At 45.8% G+C, this 17,214-nt stretch overlaps 1 protein-coding gene across 1 annotated transcript in view; it reads left to right on the forward strand.

The window, feature by feature from the left end:
• Positions 1-7: 7 nt before the first annotated feature.
• The window catches only part of BEND7 (BEN domain containing 7), a 79,129-nt gene continuing 61,922 nt past the window's right edge, over positions 8-17,214 (forward strand). Inside the window, exons 1-2 of the mRNA XM_025396772.1 lie at positions 8-462; positions 2,728-2,811. Of these exons, the coding sequence (XP_025252557.1) occupies positions 402-462; positions 2,728-2,811 (145 nt within the window). The 5' untranslated portion in view covers positions 8-401. The remainder of the gene's footprint in view (positions 463-2,727; positions 2,812-17,214) is intronic.

The raw sequence follows: 17,214 nt of genomic DNA on the forward strand, positions 1-17,214 counted from the left end.
TCCGCAGCTGAGCCCAGGCGGGCCGGCCGCCCCGAGCCGCCCCCCGCCGCCGCCGCCGCCGCCGCGCCCCCGCCCGGCCCGCTCCCAACGGAAAGTTGGGCTGAGGCGGGCGGCGTCTGGAACCCGCGGGCCGGCATGAGCGGGGGCCGCGGGGGCGCCTAGGGCACCGGGAGGCGGCGCCGCGCGGGGGCAACTTCGCCCGGGAGCCCGCGCCGCCGGGCCCCGCGCCTGCAGCCCCGAGCGGGCTCGCGGTGGTTCCTCCCGTCCCGCGGCCTCCCCCCGCCGACTCCAGGCGCGGACCTTGGTCCCGGCGGCTCCGCGGCGGTGACACGAGCCCGCGCCGCCGCTGCCGCCGCCGCCGCCGCCGCCTCCTCAGCCCCCGCCGCCGCCTTCCCCGCACCATGGAGTTCTCCGAGAGGAAAAGAAGCAGGAAATCCCAGAGCTTCAAACTGGTGAGCCGAGGTAAGCGGCCGCCGGGGCGGCGGGGGCAGGCAGCGGGCGCCGCGCCCTCGGCCGCCCGCGGGGGTCCACGCTGGGGGGCGCGCCCTCCCGGAGCCCCCGGTCCTTCCCGGTCCCCCGGTGCCTCCGCGGGGCTGGCAGGCAGGGCCGCGGCCGCACACGCCGGGCGGCGGGGAAAGTTGTGCGGGGGGAGCCGGGGTGTTATTTAACGTAAACAAGTCGGAGGGCAGCTCAGGAAATTAGCAAACAATGACACCGGGGGGCCCGAGCCCTCCTCGGGGCGCCTCCGGGGCTGGGCTGGGGCGGCCGCGGACCTGCCTGGCCATCAGGCCGAGCGTTGACCATCCGACCTGAGATTTGCTGTTTTTGTTTTCTGGGGTCTTCCCCCTTCCCCCCGCCGAGAGAAGGAGGAAAAAGGATGACCGTTGTTGTTCTTTTTAAGAAGGAGAAAGAAGCTCACGCCGTGTCCAAACCCAAGGCGGAATTGTTGACATCCAACATCTCTAGCTAGCTGATTTGGGTTGGAAAGGTGTTTTAGACTAGATCACGTAGCAGTCAGATAAGTATCCTTTAAAACAAAAAAAGGAAGAAAAAAAAAATCCAGATAGTTCCTGACGAATTAACAGGTGTACACCACTCTCTCGGGGTTTGTATTTGGTCAGGGAGGGGAAAGTGGAATACAGTCTTGTCTGTGTTCAGTTACTTGTTAAGAGTCTTTATCTTCCTGATTTGACTTTTTTTTTTTTTAATGATAACTCAAGGTAAGAGCCATCGTGAAAATATATCTCAAAATGCATTGTCATCTTTAATTAGGGGCAGGTGACTTTGTTCATTGTAATGTCACAAGTCCTCATATTGAGTTTAGACCCGCTCTGTTTAAATGTCGTCTTTTAATCAAGTTGAGGTCAAAGCCACACCACAGAACCTGTCCGCTTTTCCTCTGTCGTTTTCTCTAGCATTGGCATCAGGGTAGAAACTCTTCAACGACCTGCAGAAGTCACGTGTAAACTGATGAAAATTAGTGAAAAATCGTGGACAATTACAAGTAATCGAATTTTTCAAACTGAGCAAAGCTAGCTAAGATGTGGATTTGGTTCATCTGAAAATAGTTTGATTATAGGCATTTTGTAGATCCAGTCTTACCAGCCTCCCCTAATTTAGTTTGGACATTGTTTAATGAAAGAGGCCTGAAATAGTTTCACGCATTCAAAATACTTGGCTCTTCCCACTTTCTGAGTAAATTTTTTTTTCCACATCCGTGTTAATTACTCAGTTACTTGGACTTTTAAAAGTCTCTGTCTGGGTGACTGCCCTGATGGTGCTATCTGATTCATTAAGGAATGTAGGCTGCTTTCTTATTGATGACCTCAGAGAACTTAACTGCTTTATCTTAAAAGTGAGAGTAGTTTTGTTGACTTGGTCCTGGGAGATCTAAGGCCAGAGGAAGGGGAGTAGGTGTTAAGGAGGAACCTCTGTCTTCATGCCTAAGTGACCCAACTTTTCAAAAATAGAAGCCAAAGTGCAGTAGCCTCCATAGAGAAGCTTGTAAAATATTGTATTTTAAACTTTGACTGACATAGCAAGTTTTTCCTTTTTTCTTTTTCTTTTTTTTTTTTTTTTTAATTATAGGTCTGATTCTTCTCTCTCTCTGCAGGTGCAGTTTTAGAAAATAAACTTGCATATTAAATAAAGTGCAGTAGCTGAAAGCAAAAGAGTCACTTGCGTGAAAGATGAAAATCTTGCTTTCTTATCCAAATCATACTACATTTGAAATAACAAATCAGTATTTTTCATGTGTGCTTGCCTTTAAGCTGCTTAAAGGCTGAGATTTTCTGGGTAAACTGAGAAAACTAGAGTGCTGGCTAACTTTAAAGCATACTGTTGATATGCTGGTGAAAATGGGTTGTGAAGAGAAATTTGGAAACCTCTCCTGCTCTATGATTGGGCAAACGTACTTGCCACCTCAAATTAAAAAAAAAAAAAAGCCTAAAAATTGGCACCTGTGGGCATAATTTACAGTGAAAAAGGTGTGATCAAGCAAAGCTGTCTTCTAAGGCCAAAGTAATCTTTCAAGTTTGCATACTCCAGAATAAGCAAAGTTTTAGGAATTATTATCGACTACAAATTCTGTGATTAATTCAGTTCTCAAAAAGTTTATTTATAAATTATAGATTATGCATACTAAATAGAATGAGATTCTAGACTTGAGTGCTTATTCCTATGTTGAGGTCATTAGGATTCTAATTTTTGGTTGTTTTCTCATGCCAGATTATCACCATGAGGTGTATAAGATCCCAGAATTCAGCAACGATGTTAATGGGGAGGCCAAAGAGACACAACCCATTTTTTTAGGTAGGTTCCTATGTCAATTAATTTCTCAGCAAAACATCGTGGCCATTTGCAATTAGGGGGAAAAAGGAAATTGTTCAGGAACGGGAAATGTCTGCCATTGCTTAATGTATGACATTCTTTTCAAGACCTTTTATTTTACAGATTGCCAATATATCCCTTATTAACATTGCTAAAAGTTGTAATTTCAGACATAAATGTTTATTAGTGTCTACACACAGTGCTAATTATCACTCACTCACAGAGCCAGATGCTGACTGTGCAGTTTTGTGGCTCTGCGCTCACCCCATTTACATTGCATATTCGCTGGCATGCTTCACTGGCAATAGTTTGTGTAATTGGGGTATTACATCTTTGACATCTGGATAACAGAAATTCAATTTCCAGGAAGCTGCTATTTGTTTGGTTTTGCTTCTGCCTTGGGTGGGATAGAGGATTAATGTGCTATCTTATTATAATGTCCCTTCACCTCTGTGGCCCAGTTGCTAATCCTGCCATGACGAAATTAAATTAAATCTACAGTCAAAAAGCATAAGGAAAATAAAAGTGTGATTGGCTGCCTAAACAGCTCTTGATAGTGCTAGTTATCATCAAGGAGCTCCTCATTTTCCTGGCTTTGTGCTCCTTTCACACCAGCATTTTGGGGCAGGGGGAACAGCATGCTTTCCTCTTACCATCCTTGTTCCCAGCTCACATCAGGGACAAGCAGAGCTAAAGCAGCATCTCCGAGACTTTCCAGCAAGTGTAGCTGCATGATGAGTGGGTAGGTAGCCACAAACATTGCCACCTTTTCCATGTGCAGTGTTGGCGCACATGCTGTACAGGAAAGACTTTGGATGTGCAGTTTTTTATTTACACACCATCTGCCAAAAATGCAACCATGTAAGATTTTGCCTCTCAGGGTGAAGTACCCATAAGGTCAGAGTGGAGAGCAGATGGTGTGGCCTTTGGCTTCAACCTTGCCCATCTTGGACCTCTGCAATCCCAGGTAGCAGGGTGAGGGCCCAGCACTGCACAGCAAGGAAGCAGAACATGAGAGGGATCAGAGCGACAGCGATTACCATCAAAGCCACAATTACCCCATCAAAGGGGACTTCAGGTAGCAGGACTGCTGCCCAGACCCAGTGTGGGTCAGCCTTCAAACGAAGCTCTCACCGGGATCTCCCTGGTTTTGCTTTGAGGAATAGAAAGGGTGGGTCGGGATGCATTGGGAAGAAGTCAAATATTAATATATACTTTAAGAGGAAAAATAGGAGGGAAATGTCAGCATTTCTTACATGAGCGTTCATTGATGGCACGTGGATCTTTTTGCTAAGGGAAAGAATAGCACTGGTGCCAGCACTACTCCCAGTACCTGTTTACTGTTAAAGAGAGCTAGGAGCCAAAAGGTTAATAATCAAGTGAAATGCTGTGGCCCAGAAAGAGAATATTCTTGGATTTCAGTCTTTCCAGTCCCCTAAACTTGGTCAGTTGGAATTCTGTTTTGTTTTGTTTTGTTTTTTAGACAGAGTTTCGCTCTTGTTATCCAGGCTGGAGTGCAATGGCATGATCTCGGCTCACTGTAGCCCCTGCCTCCCGGGTTCAAGTGATTCTCCTGCCTCAGCCTCCCGAGTAGCTGGGATTACAGGCGCCCGCCACCACACCTGGCTAATTTTTTGTATTTTTAGTAGAGACAGAGTTTCACCATGTTGGCCAGGCTGGTCTCGAACTCCTGACCTTAGGTGATCCACCCACCTCGGCCTCCCAAAGTGCTGGGATTACAGGCATGAGCCACCGCGCCTGGCTGGTCAGTTGGAATTCTGTATTATCAAAGTACCACTCTATAAGCCATTTGAAATAACGAATTTGCCCTTTAGTAGAAAATTTACGTTCACCATACAAATGGAACATCATGTCCTTGATTTAGTTCTTCTCCAGCAAGGCAGGCTTTCCCGCGCTTTCTGCTGTATACTAGAAAAGTGGTAAGGTCACTATGAGGGAAGTGAATTGTAAGGATAAGAGAGGGGAAGCTGAAGAGCAACAGGATACTAGTGCCCAGCATTCAGTAAGCTGGAAACTCCCGAAGATGATAGACGTTGTTGATTTTCTTCTTCCTGGTCCGAGTCAATATCAAGAGACAAAAGATTGAACAGCCTGGGAGTGTGCTGTGGGTTATTCTCAATCTTTTGTTCATTCTGAGGTCACGATGTAGTTGGTTCCCAAATAACATTTTTATTTTGTGATCTCTAGGTCAGTTAGGAAAAAATAACAGAAATTGTCACAGAAACATGATTTCTGGAACAATTGAGAATAGTTACCGATGGCATCTGAAAGTAGGGATTTTTTGTTGACAGTGTTATAGTTTATAGTTTTATAGTTACACTTTTCAAAACATAGATTTAAATATTTCAATTATGTTTACTTTATAAATTGCTAAAGCCTGTCCATAAAGATGTAGAATTCTATGGGAAGCTTATGACATCCAAGGGGGTTTGGTACCAAAATACTAGAACTCTTTCCCCTATAACAAAGGACTGACACACTGTCCCAGGGATATTCTATAGGATTTTCTACATTCAAACATATGTGTTCCCTTTAGTACTATCTGCATCTATAAGATCAAAGTTTATGTCCTCGGTGAAAAAGAGTCTTCCAGAATGTAGCAGAGGTTCCCACATCAAGTCTCCTTGTGCATCTCACATGGTCGGGTAGCTCAGTAGTGTAAATGGCTTGGCCGAGTGCTTTAGGAATTACATATTTTTAATTGGATAATAGGGTCAGAAGACGTTACTTTACCCTGTGGACATTGTTGACTTTCTCAAGCTGGCTGTGATGGGACTACAACGAAGATTTAAGCACTGTTTGAAGGAAAACGGTTCCCTTAAGTCAATTCACCCAGTGTCTTTATGAGAAAATACGCCGAATTCAGCACTTTTCTGGAATGGGAGTGGGGTCAGAGATAGTCACAGACATGGATAGGACAGGGACCTTGTTCTCGGAGATTCAGATCCAGTTGGAGAGGAGACAGGACACATTCAGGAAACAGGGTGCAGTATTCAGCAATCGTAAGAGCTGCAGTTGTTTAAGCACTTACTGTGTGCAAGGCAGCACATTGAGCACTTTACATGAAAGACCTGAGTGGCTCTTCGCAGAATGTCTGTACGAGTTATCGTCATCCCCATTTTGTAGATGAGCCTAGAGATGTCAAGGTGACCTGCCCAAGGTCTCTCAAGTAGGAAGTGCCACAGGTGGGGTTCCAGTGCAGGTCTGCCTGAGCTTTGAACACTGTACTTAACCGCCTCCCTGTGAACAGTCATTAAACGACAAATGTGAATGGTCAGGGCAGCAGCAAATGCAGAGTTGGAAGGGGTAGAGGGGAGGGCTCTACAAAGCAGAGATGTTGAACTACAGGAAAGATTCGCTCCTGTATTTCTCCACCCTGGAGAAGATTCCAGGTGGGAAGGGTGAGGGAGCCGGCAGTAAGCATCATGATAGCTCGACCATGAGTGTTGCACCTTATGGTTTAGAAAGTTCTTTCACATCTGTTTTCTCGGGATTTTTACCATATACCTGTGGGGTACTTAGGGTAGATATAATGATTCCTATAATGATGGGAACCAAAGCTCAGTTACCTGACCTGCTCATTAATAGCAGAGACCAGAGTAAACCCAGGGCTCCTCTCAAAGATCTTTCGCCTCTGCCCTGTGGAGCCAGGCAAAGCCAAGGCTCATGGAGGAGGCCTTAGCTGCTAGCAGGGCACTTATAGAAGGATTTTAATGAGACAATTAATTTATTATTCATAGCACTAATACAAATATAAAATGAAGTCTCTTTTGACACATTGGATTTTGGGTTACATTTATCATAGTATGTACATTTGAAACATGTTTGTCAGGTGTTCAGTCTCATTCATTTATTCATTCAACAGAAATTCACTGTGCTCCTTTTACATCCATGCCAAGCCCTGTTCTAGTTACTCTTTTTAGTATTCAGTTCAGTTATTCAGCTTTCCATAGATGAAGCACACAGTGTGGCTGCCATGCCAGGTGAGCAGGATTGACATCTCTGAAACTCTGAAATCTCTTTTCAGTGGCTTTCTTGATGACAGCTGCCCCCACTAGAGTCCCCAGAATCTCCCCAAAGAGGACACACTCGAAAAATTCCTGTGCACTTTTACAAGTTAGAGAGTTATCTCCCAGCCACGACGTCGTTCTCCTCCCGGAGGACTGGGCAGGTCTGTTTGTAAGACGGAGGAGGTCTTCACCTGGAGTCAGGTGGCCTGGGTCCCACCCTGGTTCTTGGTTGGTTTCAAAAGGCTTAGGAGCTGAGCCCCTGCTCCCAAGAGGAAGAAGGGTCTAGTGTGTCACCATATCTGGGGCAGGAGTTGCAAACTTAGGGGAAATGAAGGGCCAAGAGGGAAAAGTAGAACCCCGAAATCCCAGTATTTCGAAGCAAGTGCTTCCCGACTCTGTTCCTCCCCGTCAAAGCTCCACCTTCAGCACGCTGGCCCCACTGTGTCCTTGTGTCCCTGTGCTCTTTCATGTCAGGCCTCTCCTTTTTTGGTGGTGGAATGAACGGGACAGACAACCAGGAGTGTCTCTTGGGGTTAAGTATGTGGCCGGTAATAGTGTCATTTACCCAGAGCTTGCTGTGTGCCAGGCACTATGTAAAGGACTTTGTAAATGTTATCCCGTTAATTGTCCCAAGAAACGTGTTGTTTTTCCCTCTTGATGGATGAAGAATTTGAGGAGTTCACAGAGCTACTCAGTGCCAGAGCCAGGACGCAAGCCAGGGTCTGCCTGTCTCCAAAGCAAGCCCTTAACCGCATGGCACGCTGTGTTCAGACGCGCTCCCAGGCGGAACCCCCGGCGTGTCCAGCAGATCAAAGGGGAGCAGAGCTGCTTGAAGAAAGGTCGAGGAGACCCAGAGCGCCTTATGTGCGTTCCACATTCCTCTGTGGGCCTCTGTAGAATGTTAGGGCACCCCCAGTCACTATTTTAAAACCCCTGGTCTAGACTGTTCCCAGGGCTTCATACAGCACCTGATATGTCTGATTATACTCTAGGACCAAAAAATGGCTTCAAAAACAATTGCAAGCGAAGTCAAAGTTTGGAGAGCCTCTTGAGGAGACTTAAATACCGATAGCTTCTTTCAATTTATGTGCACATATACATGTGTTTCAGTAGCTGTGGATGCAGAACTTTGTCGTTCTCACGTATGACTTGTTGCCTGAAGTCTGGGAGGCATTTGTATTTAGGCCATACGGGCCCTCCATTTCTCACTTAGTTTTTATTGCAGCTACACTGTGAGGTTGGTGTTGGGTTGGCCTCATGTTTTACAAATGGGAACCTCAACTCAGGGGTGAAAGTGATTTGCCCAAGGCTACATGGTCATTAGTAGCTGACCACACTTTGCAGTCGGGTCTCCTGACATCCACGTCTGAGCTCTTCACCTTGTCAGAGCTGCCACAACTCCTTGCTCCAATCTGCTCACATAGGCTGATCTCAATACGTAACTTCTCACCCTCTCTCCTGCTTAGAGACTTCAGCTGCCTTGTCATGAGTTCTAGAATCAAGGCAAAGCCCTTCACTGAGTGTTTAGTATGCGTAGTGTGACCCGACCGCATCTGCATCTCCCTGTCTCCAGCTTTCATGCAACCACCGTCCGTTGAGCCAGCCGGCTTCCTAAAGCAGGACTTCCAGGTGCAGAGGGGGCTCCACAGAGAGAAGGAATGGGGTGGCCAGGAGCTGCGGCCTGGGAAAGCCCCTGGGAAGAAAGGAGCTAGGGCTTGTTTACTGTCTCCCGTGTATGCTGGGCACTTCCGAACTTTATCTCATTTAACACTGAGACCAGCTCTGAGAAGGTATTGTCATTTCTCCTTTTATATGAGAAAAATGGGCCTTTAGAATTGTTAATGTATGTACGGTCATAGAGCTAGGAGACAAGAGCCTGGATCTGGAATTTGGACATGGCCTGGCCGCAGTCTTTCACTGTAACACGCTGCCGTGGAGGAGTGAGGCCCCGCTCTCCCCCTCGTTCAGTTCGCTGTCTGTTTCTAACCCACCTTTCCAGCCTTCTCTTGCTCTTCACCCTCACTGAAAACATGTGCTGTTGTCAAACCGGCCACATCATTCCCTCCTTAAAGCACCTTCCTGTTCTCATCTCCGCCATTTCACGGTGGCTCCTTCTCCATCCTAGCCTCCTACCATGCCTTACCCCATTTCCAAACTCCTTCCCCTAAAATCCTGTCTCTCCCATCGGTTTTTAAAGCCCAATTCAAATATTACCTTGGCCCGTAAGCCTTCTCAGTTTACATAGCATAGTAGAGAGAAGTCGGATTTAGAGTCAGAAAACCTTGCTTCGACTCTCAGGCTCCAGCTGTAACACCTTGCAGAACACTCTTGAGGGCTTTCCTCATCTTCTATAATAGAAGAATAATGTTGGCCCTCCTGACGCACATGGGAGATCCTGTATGGTAAAATGCTTTTTCAAACTGAAAAACACTGTGTTTGTGTTTTTATTACCCCATTCTTCCTCCTTCTCCCAGATTTAGGAATTACCTTTTATTTTTTTGAGACAGAGTCTCGCTCTGTCGCCCAGGCTGGAGTGCAGTGGCGCCATTCCGGCTCACTGCAAGCCCCGTCTCCCGGGTTCACGCCATTCTCCTGCCTCAGCCTCCCAAGTATCTGGGACTACAGGCGCCCGCCACCACCCCCAGCTAATGTGTTTGTATTTTTAGCAGAGACGGAGTTTCACCGTGTTAGCCAGCATGGTCTCGATCTCCTGACCTCATGATCCGCCCGCCTCGGCCTCCCAAAGTGCTGGGATTACAGGCGTGGGCCACCGCACCCGGCCTAGGAGTTATCTTTTCTTCCGATACTTGGGCACTAAGTAGTAACAGTACTCTTCTCTGGCACTCACCATGTGATGCCTAATATTGACTTATTTTTGTGTGTGGCTTTCTTGTGCTCAAGTCACCCAGCAGATCCTCCCCCGAACCTTAACAGCTGCCACACTGAAATGGAGTTGTTTATTTGCAGGACTCTTCTAATCGCTCCTAATGTAAACTGTCAGATCCTAGAGGGCAAGTGTGACCTGAATTCATTTTGGATCCTTTGAGAACCTAGCACAATGCTGTATCCGCAATAGGTACTCTGCTGATAGGTCTTCAGATATGTGATTTAAATGCATGAATATATTGGACACTGTCGTTAGGACTCTGAAGATTTATTGTAAAGTATACTGCTATATTGAGATTGTAGAGACATTTAGTGAGCCAAACTAAAAGATGCCTCATTTAACTTTAAGCTTCTGTAACATACTAGAGTAGAAATTTGGGATTTCTGATGTTGATTTGTGAGATACAACTTCTTTTTTCAAATCTAGAAGAAACTGAAAAGAAGAACTCACATATGAAAGCCAGTGACATGTTGGAAACCAAAATTGGAAAACCACATTTGTTCTACTTGTTCCTTATTCTGCTGTAACACAGGTACAGCTTTAGAAAGGTGCTTAAGATAGCACTGGCCCGTCTGTAAACCGATGTTGACATTGTTGACTTCTCAGATTCCACATGAAGCAAGCTTTTCTACCTTAATTTAAGGACATACAGCCATGTATTGAAGATCACACCCACAAACCTTGGTGCCTGTCGGGTTTCTGAAGGAGTTGGGCCCCTGCACACAGCCGCCCAAGTTGTACCTGCCCAAGGGGGCCCTGTGAGGGGCCAGTGGGGCTAACATGCAGCCTGCAGCCTGCTCGCCACGGCCCGCGTGGGGGCAGCAGCTGTCCTGAGGAAAAACCACCTCTTTCTGTTTCTCAGGAAGGCTCGTTGTGGTTCCGCAACTGGCCAGTAAATGAAAAGTGTGATATATTGTGGTCTTTTACTTCTCTTACACTGGTCATGACCAAATCATTGAAAAAATAATAATAAAGTCATGAAGGGTAGAATCTAAGGAAACATGTTGACAATTCAGCCTCTCTCTGATTTTATTTTCGGAGGAAAATCATATGGCCATCTATACGGTGAAATAAGGATTTTGAACCAGTGTGTTCTGCATCTCAAAGTTAAAAATAGACCTGGGATGTTGGCGCAGGAAGTCTTTTATCTTTATAAGTAGCAGATTATCGGAGAGAAAGTGACCTGGACAGCAGTGCCCCAGCAGTAGCAGGGGAGTGGGGTTGGCGAAGGGCAGAAACCTGAACCTGCAGCCATTGCGATCCACATGGTGCCTTTCGGGTCCTGAGAGTATTGTGTGCAACTTGGGCTGCCCCTCTGCCTGCAATTCTTTTCCATTTTTCAGAGACAGGGTCTCACTCTGTTGCCCTGGCTGGAGTGCATGGTATGATCATAGCTCACTGAAGCCTCCAACTCCTGGGCTCAAGCTACTCAGCCTTCCAAGTAGCTGGGACTTCAGGCATGTACCACCATGCCCAGCTAATTTTTTTATTTTTTGTAGAGACAGCGTCTCCCTCTGTTGCACTAGTTGGTCTTGAACTCCTGGCCTCAAGCGATCCTCCAGCCTTGGCCTCCCACAGTGCTGGGGTTGTAGGTGTGATGCTTGAAATTCTTTGTCATCTAAGTGTACCCAAACTCCCTAGCATGACAGCTGAGACCCTGCAGGAACTGCCCCCGTCTACTTCTTCCAGCTGATTGCTGACACTCCCCTCTTGCCTCCATATACAGCAGCCATACCACACCACTTTCCATTCCTGCAGCAGCTCTCCTTCCTTACATTTTAGACTGTGCACTTCCTCACGTCATTGACATGCTTACCACTCTTCTGCCAAAAAAAAAAAAAAATTCTACAAAACATTACAAAAATTAGCCGGGTGTAATGGTGCATACCTGTAGTCCCAACTACTCAGGAGGCTGAGGTGGGAGGATCAGTTGAGCCCCGGGGGTGGAAGTTGTAGTGAGCTGAGATAGCACCATTGCACTCCAGCCTGGGCAACAAGTGAGATCCTATCTCCAAAAAAAAAAAAAAGAAAACCACAAGAAAATCCCAATAGGGCAACAAGTGCTTGCTTAATTTATTTGTTCCACTTGCTTCTTAAAGAATATAACCAGATATTCCAGTCAACACTTATTTTCTGTATGGTCACATATATCTTCAATGGACACTGAGAAATACAGTCTTTTACTTGAACCCTAAAATATAATGGCCTTTGGCACTAGAAATCCAAAAGCTTCCTTTGGTATCAACTCTTCCAAGCCTGTATGTATCCTGCTATCATCTAGCCTGATATCTTTGCATTTTTGTTTGCAGAACAATGTCTGGCACATTCTAGGAAATACCATAAGTATTTGTTAAATAAACTTTTTTTTCCTTTGAGTTAGAGTCTCGCTGTGTCACCCAGGCTGGAGTACAGTGGTGCAATCTCGGCTCACTGCATCCTTCGCCTCTGATTCAAGTGATTCTCCTGCCTCAGCCTCCCGAGTAGCTGGCACTATAGGTGCGTGCCACCACGCCTGGCTAGTTTTTGTATTTTTAGTAGAGACGGGGTTTCACCATTTTGGCCAGGCAGGTCTTGAACTCCTGACCTCAAGTGATCTGCCCGCCTTGGCTTCCCAAACTGCTGGAATTACCGGCATGAGCCACCACGCCCAGCCTGTTTTCTATTTTATTAGGTAAAAGTCTCCCTTCTTTAAAGTCTGACTCTGAAGTAGGATGCCCTTCTGTGCCCCTGTGTGTCACCAGTCTCTGTGCCACCCCTCTCCCTGGGCCTCGCAGACTCACATGGCACAAGGGACAGCACCCCTGGAATCTTGCAACACTGGGGCCCTGGCATGTGCTCTGCCGGCCTCTTTGCCTGGAGTGACCTCGGCTACCCTTGCCTCCATGATCTTTTAATTGTCCTTCCAGTCTCAGCTTGAATTCCTTCAGGGCAAGACTCTGAGTGTTCAATGCTGTATTCCTACTGTAGTATTCCTTGGCACAGAGTAGATTCTTAATAACTATTTTTGAATACATGAGTTCCATGTTAAAACATATTAAAAGGTAATGTGCCTCCAGTTATCAGTAGATCAGAGTGGGACGACTGAGATGAGGCCGTTTCCTTGTGCAGGATTGTCCCATGCGACACAGGAGGTCTTCATCCCACCCTCCACATGTCGGCAGTGTAAACGTACGTCAATGTTGATAGCAACCCATCTACACATTGAACCCATCAAACGCGCCCTCTGCAAATGTAAGCTACAGCATGGTCCTTAGCAGGCCAGGGTTGTGGGATCAGTCATTCTGAAGGCAATTTGGCTTTAAACAGGAAAAAAACTATTCCATTGCCATCAACTGAATGCACCTCCCTCATCCATTGTCTCACAGATACCAGGATGAAGGGGGAGCAGATGAGAGGCTGTGCTGAACAATTTGGCCGCATGACCATAGTTAGGAGAGAGAGGTCAAAGGGCACATTCCACTGGTGGTCAGGTGACTGTGCCTCATTTCTCTACAAAGGATAGCTTATCGCACGCATATTTGATAATATATTTTCGAATCATTACAAAGTTTAGACAGATTTTCTTTCAGTATTCCATACAACCAATATCCTTGTAAATAAGAATCCATAAAATTGTTTTCTTAGTGTTGCATTTTTTTCAAACATGTAGAAATATACCGTGTTATTCAGATTCCAAGGGGTTTACAATGTTTTTTACTTGAAATCAAATTTTATATCTGAAAGGTTAATGGAGAAAACTAATTATGCTGCTATCTGGTAACCAAATGTGTGATGAGACATTTGTCTCTGTAATTAACAGCAAGGAACTTTTATAGTTCCATAAAATCAAATGCTACATAGAGTATTCTGTGAGCATTTGTTTGGCCGAGGTGTCCAAAACAGAGATGTTTATGGATGATATAAACTTGAGCTGAAATGTAATGCAGGTGTCTGTGTCTCTCGCAGCATTTCTCGTTGTTGAAATGGAAGCCAAAAGATTAATACCTTTACATTGTCATGATAAAATAAGTGATGTGTTCTTGGAACAGTGGAACGCTACATGAGTTACTCAGTAATTCCAAGAATTTATTCTGTTCCAGGAATAATATCCTTAACAATTTATTTTTACAGAAAAAGTTGATGCAATAGAATAGACTATGAAGTTGCTTGTGTGGTGAATGGAATTATATCTCTCAAGTATGACTTTACACCTACATAGGAAATGTAAAGAACCCCACAAAAATGCAAGGTTCAGGTACCTCTTAAAGGTGAAAAGTCAGGAGATGCAAAAGTTAAGGTTCCTCTATTGCATTAACTCATTCTCATTGCACATAGATAATTTTTTCGATTACTAGCAAGACTTTAATGGGTACCTTAATATGCACAGCATGAAATGTGGCTGAGGAGTTGCTACAGGAATATTAGCTTTAGCGTTTCTCTACAAGTTCAGTGTTCCTCTTTTCAACTCTCCACTGGGAGGGAGAGCCTGGTGCCGGCACACAGTAGAGCAGGGTGGCCCAGGTCCGACCTAGCTTCCCTGGTTTACTTGATCATTCTGGACAGGCAGCTTTTACTTCCCCTTTGTTGAGGCAGGGGAAACTGAATTTCCCACCCATTATCTGCGATGAACTAGGAAGAAGATGGAGATGAGACATGTCCCTCGGGGAAGGCTTTCATGGGAATATGTGGCCGGATTTAGGCACCAAATGGCCTCTGCTTGCCACCCCGCTGCACACTCTACAGAAAGAAGGAGAACTGCACAGATGCCTCCGATGTGGGTTTATCTCTTGCACATCAGTGGTGGTGTTTTTCCATCAGCTTTCCTCAACCATATCTTCTCGTCATATCTGTTATTAGAATTGACGTTAATATATTCATATTGTAGATATTTATTGAAGCCACCATGCCAGGCTGGGAGGTTATAGAACCCACTAGGTTGTGATAAGAGAAATTAAGGATTCTGTGGGAACATGAGTCCTCCCAGGCCTGGGGAATTAAGGAATACGGCCCTTGAGAAAATGACCTTGAAACGGAGACCTGAAGGGCCAATCTGTTGTTGGGGCTGAGGACATGGAAGGGGCAGCATGTGGGGACCAGCTTGTGAGACATAGGAAAAGGCCTTGGGCAGGGCCAGAGCTGCACGGACAGTCGCTTCTTGGATTCCGATTGAATTGTTCTGAAGGGAGGCCTGGGCACTTTTATTTTTTAAAAGTTGCCCCAGTGGGTCTCATGTGCAGCCAGACCCTAGAGCCAGACACCACCATAGAATAGGAGAAATGTGGCAGGAGCCAGGGCTGGAGCAGCGGCAAGGAGGCCCGGCCTCTCAGGGAGCTGCACCTCCATCCTGGGGATAGTGGCGCTCCATGGAGGTCCGCAGTGTAACTTGATTTGCATTTTTGAAAGATCACTCTAGCTTCAGGGTGGAATAGAATGGGAGGGGAGCAGTCCTGAAGGCTTGTGGCAGTAGCCCCATGGAGTGATACCAAGAATGGGGTGGTGGTGGGGAGAAGCGGTAGGATTCTAAAGTAATTTAGAAGTTATAAGAAGCAGGACTTGGTGACTAATCGGCTGTGGGAGGGAAGGAAAGAGGAATAACTCCTAGGTTTTTGGCTCGGACAGCTGAGTTGGCCCATTTACTAAGGCTAGGGGATGGTCATGATAAAATAACCTTTTTAGACATGATGTGAAGGTTGCTTTTGAGATGTCCAAGTGAGGCTATCTGGTAAGCAATTGGATGTATGGCTCTGGAGCCTTGAGGTGGAATCTGGGCTGGCGTCCTCTTGTACAGATAGTCAGTGGAGCCAGGAGAGAGGACGGGTGGATCCAGGAAGAGCATGGAGGGCGAGAAGACTGCCTAGGCCAGTGTCCTAAAACTGTGGACACTGAAGGCAATGTTTTGCGCACCAGTGGTTGTGACCTGTAAGTAGGTCATGATATCAATTTAGTGAATTGTCACCGACACTACAACAGTAACAATAGCAATAAGAAGAAGAAGAAAGAAATAGAGTAGAATAGAAAACATCAAAGTATACTGCATGCAGGGAAGGTAAATTCCTGACACTGTCGTTACGAGTTGTGTGCATGGTATACCTATCTGTATGTGTGTTCTAGGTCATCATGAAAAATGTATTTCTTGCTATGAACCATGGTCAGAAAAGTTTGGAAGCCACTGATTTAAGTTACTGTTGCCTTAGCCCCAGAGATTTCCCACGAGACTCACTCAGGGAAGGCTGCCATTCTCCAGGTCCCTTTGGCCCCAAGTTATCCAAATCCCTTGAGATCCTTGAAAGAAAAAGCCATTGTGAATGTGATCTGTTTGTCATCATTATTAATAATATTTGCATTGAAAATGAAATTGTACAACAGCATGTGTGTTTAACTCTGAATATTTTAAAAGTTTAAATGACTGAAGAAATATAATCCAGACGGTACTTAATGATGTTCATACTTAACTGATCCATGAGGTAGATGTGGAATTAACATCTCAGGAAGGAAGGGATATTTGCATTTCTGTGTCAAGACTCTCTTAGAAGTTTTCTGTACAGGAGAGCAGAGGATCAGTGTTTCGACTTATATTGAAAAGGGCGCGTCTTTGCAAATAGTAAATTATGAACATTTTCTTGTCGAATGAAGGCAAGACTTGTGTTACTGTAGGAATTCAGAAGCAGCTCTTAATCTACAATCTTGTTCTGTTTTTCCCAGGTGTATTGTCAGCCTTTGGAGACTTTTGCTGTGTGTTTCATAGAATTGTGAACACAAACTTTTATTTCACTTTTCTGAAGTTTTCATCTTTGGCTTTTGTAGAACTAACAGGCTTCACATGGACCACGTTTCCAGTTTGTTTTTTTCTAAGAGACAGGATCTCGCTATGTTGTCCAGGCTGGAGTGCAGAGGCTGTTCACAGGTGTGGTTATAGCATACTGCAGCCTTAAACTCCTGGGCTCAAGTGATCTCCTGCCTCAGCCTCACAAGTACGAATTTCCAATTTAAAAGGAAATATCAGCCTCATTCTTCTTAGTTTGGAGCAGTGCAACTAAGTCAGAATCTGTAAAGATGGTTTGGTCCAGTGATTTCCTTGTTTCCACCATGTGTGCTAACATTCCTAGGTAGTTAAGGTACCAGCTAGTTCACACGGCACCCACAGCTTGTTGTGACAGCTCCTTGGACACTGGCTTGATGGTCTCATGAATGGAGCCCTTCCTGCCATTCAGCTAGTTCCTTGAGCAGCTTAGTAGAGCAGTGCAGCATAGGGACCCAGAAGCCTGATGCATCCAATGCAGATCTCTGACCTCACAGTCTCTGCGTCTCCTGGGTAAAATGTGTACGTCAGTGCTCGAACCTCTTAGCTTGGTGTCAGGATTCAATGTAGGCAGGGTGCTTGCCAGAGGCCTGGTACATACTAAGTGCTCTGTAAGTGATATTAATAGCTTTAACACTCTTTCCCTTAAATACATCCAAATTCCTTTTAAGGATACGGGACTTGTAATG

Source organism: Theropithecus gelada, chromosome 9 (assembly GCF_003255815.1).
Source record: "Theropithecus gelada isolate Dixy chromosome 9, Tgel_1.0, whole genome shotgun sequence".
Taxonomy (NCBI): Eukaryota; Metazoa; Chordata; class Mammalia; order Primates; family Cercopithecidae; genus Theropithecus; species Theropithecus gelada.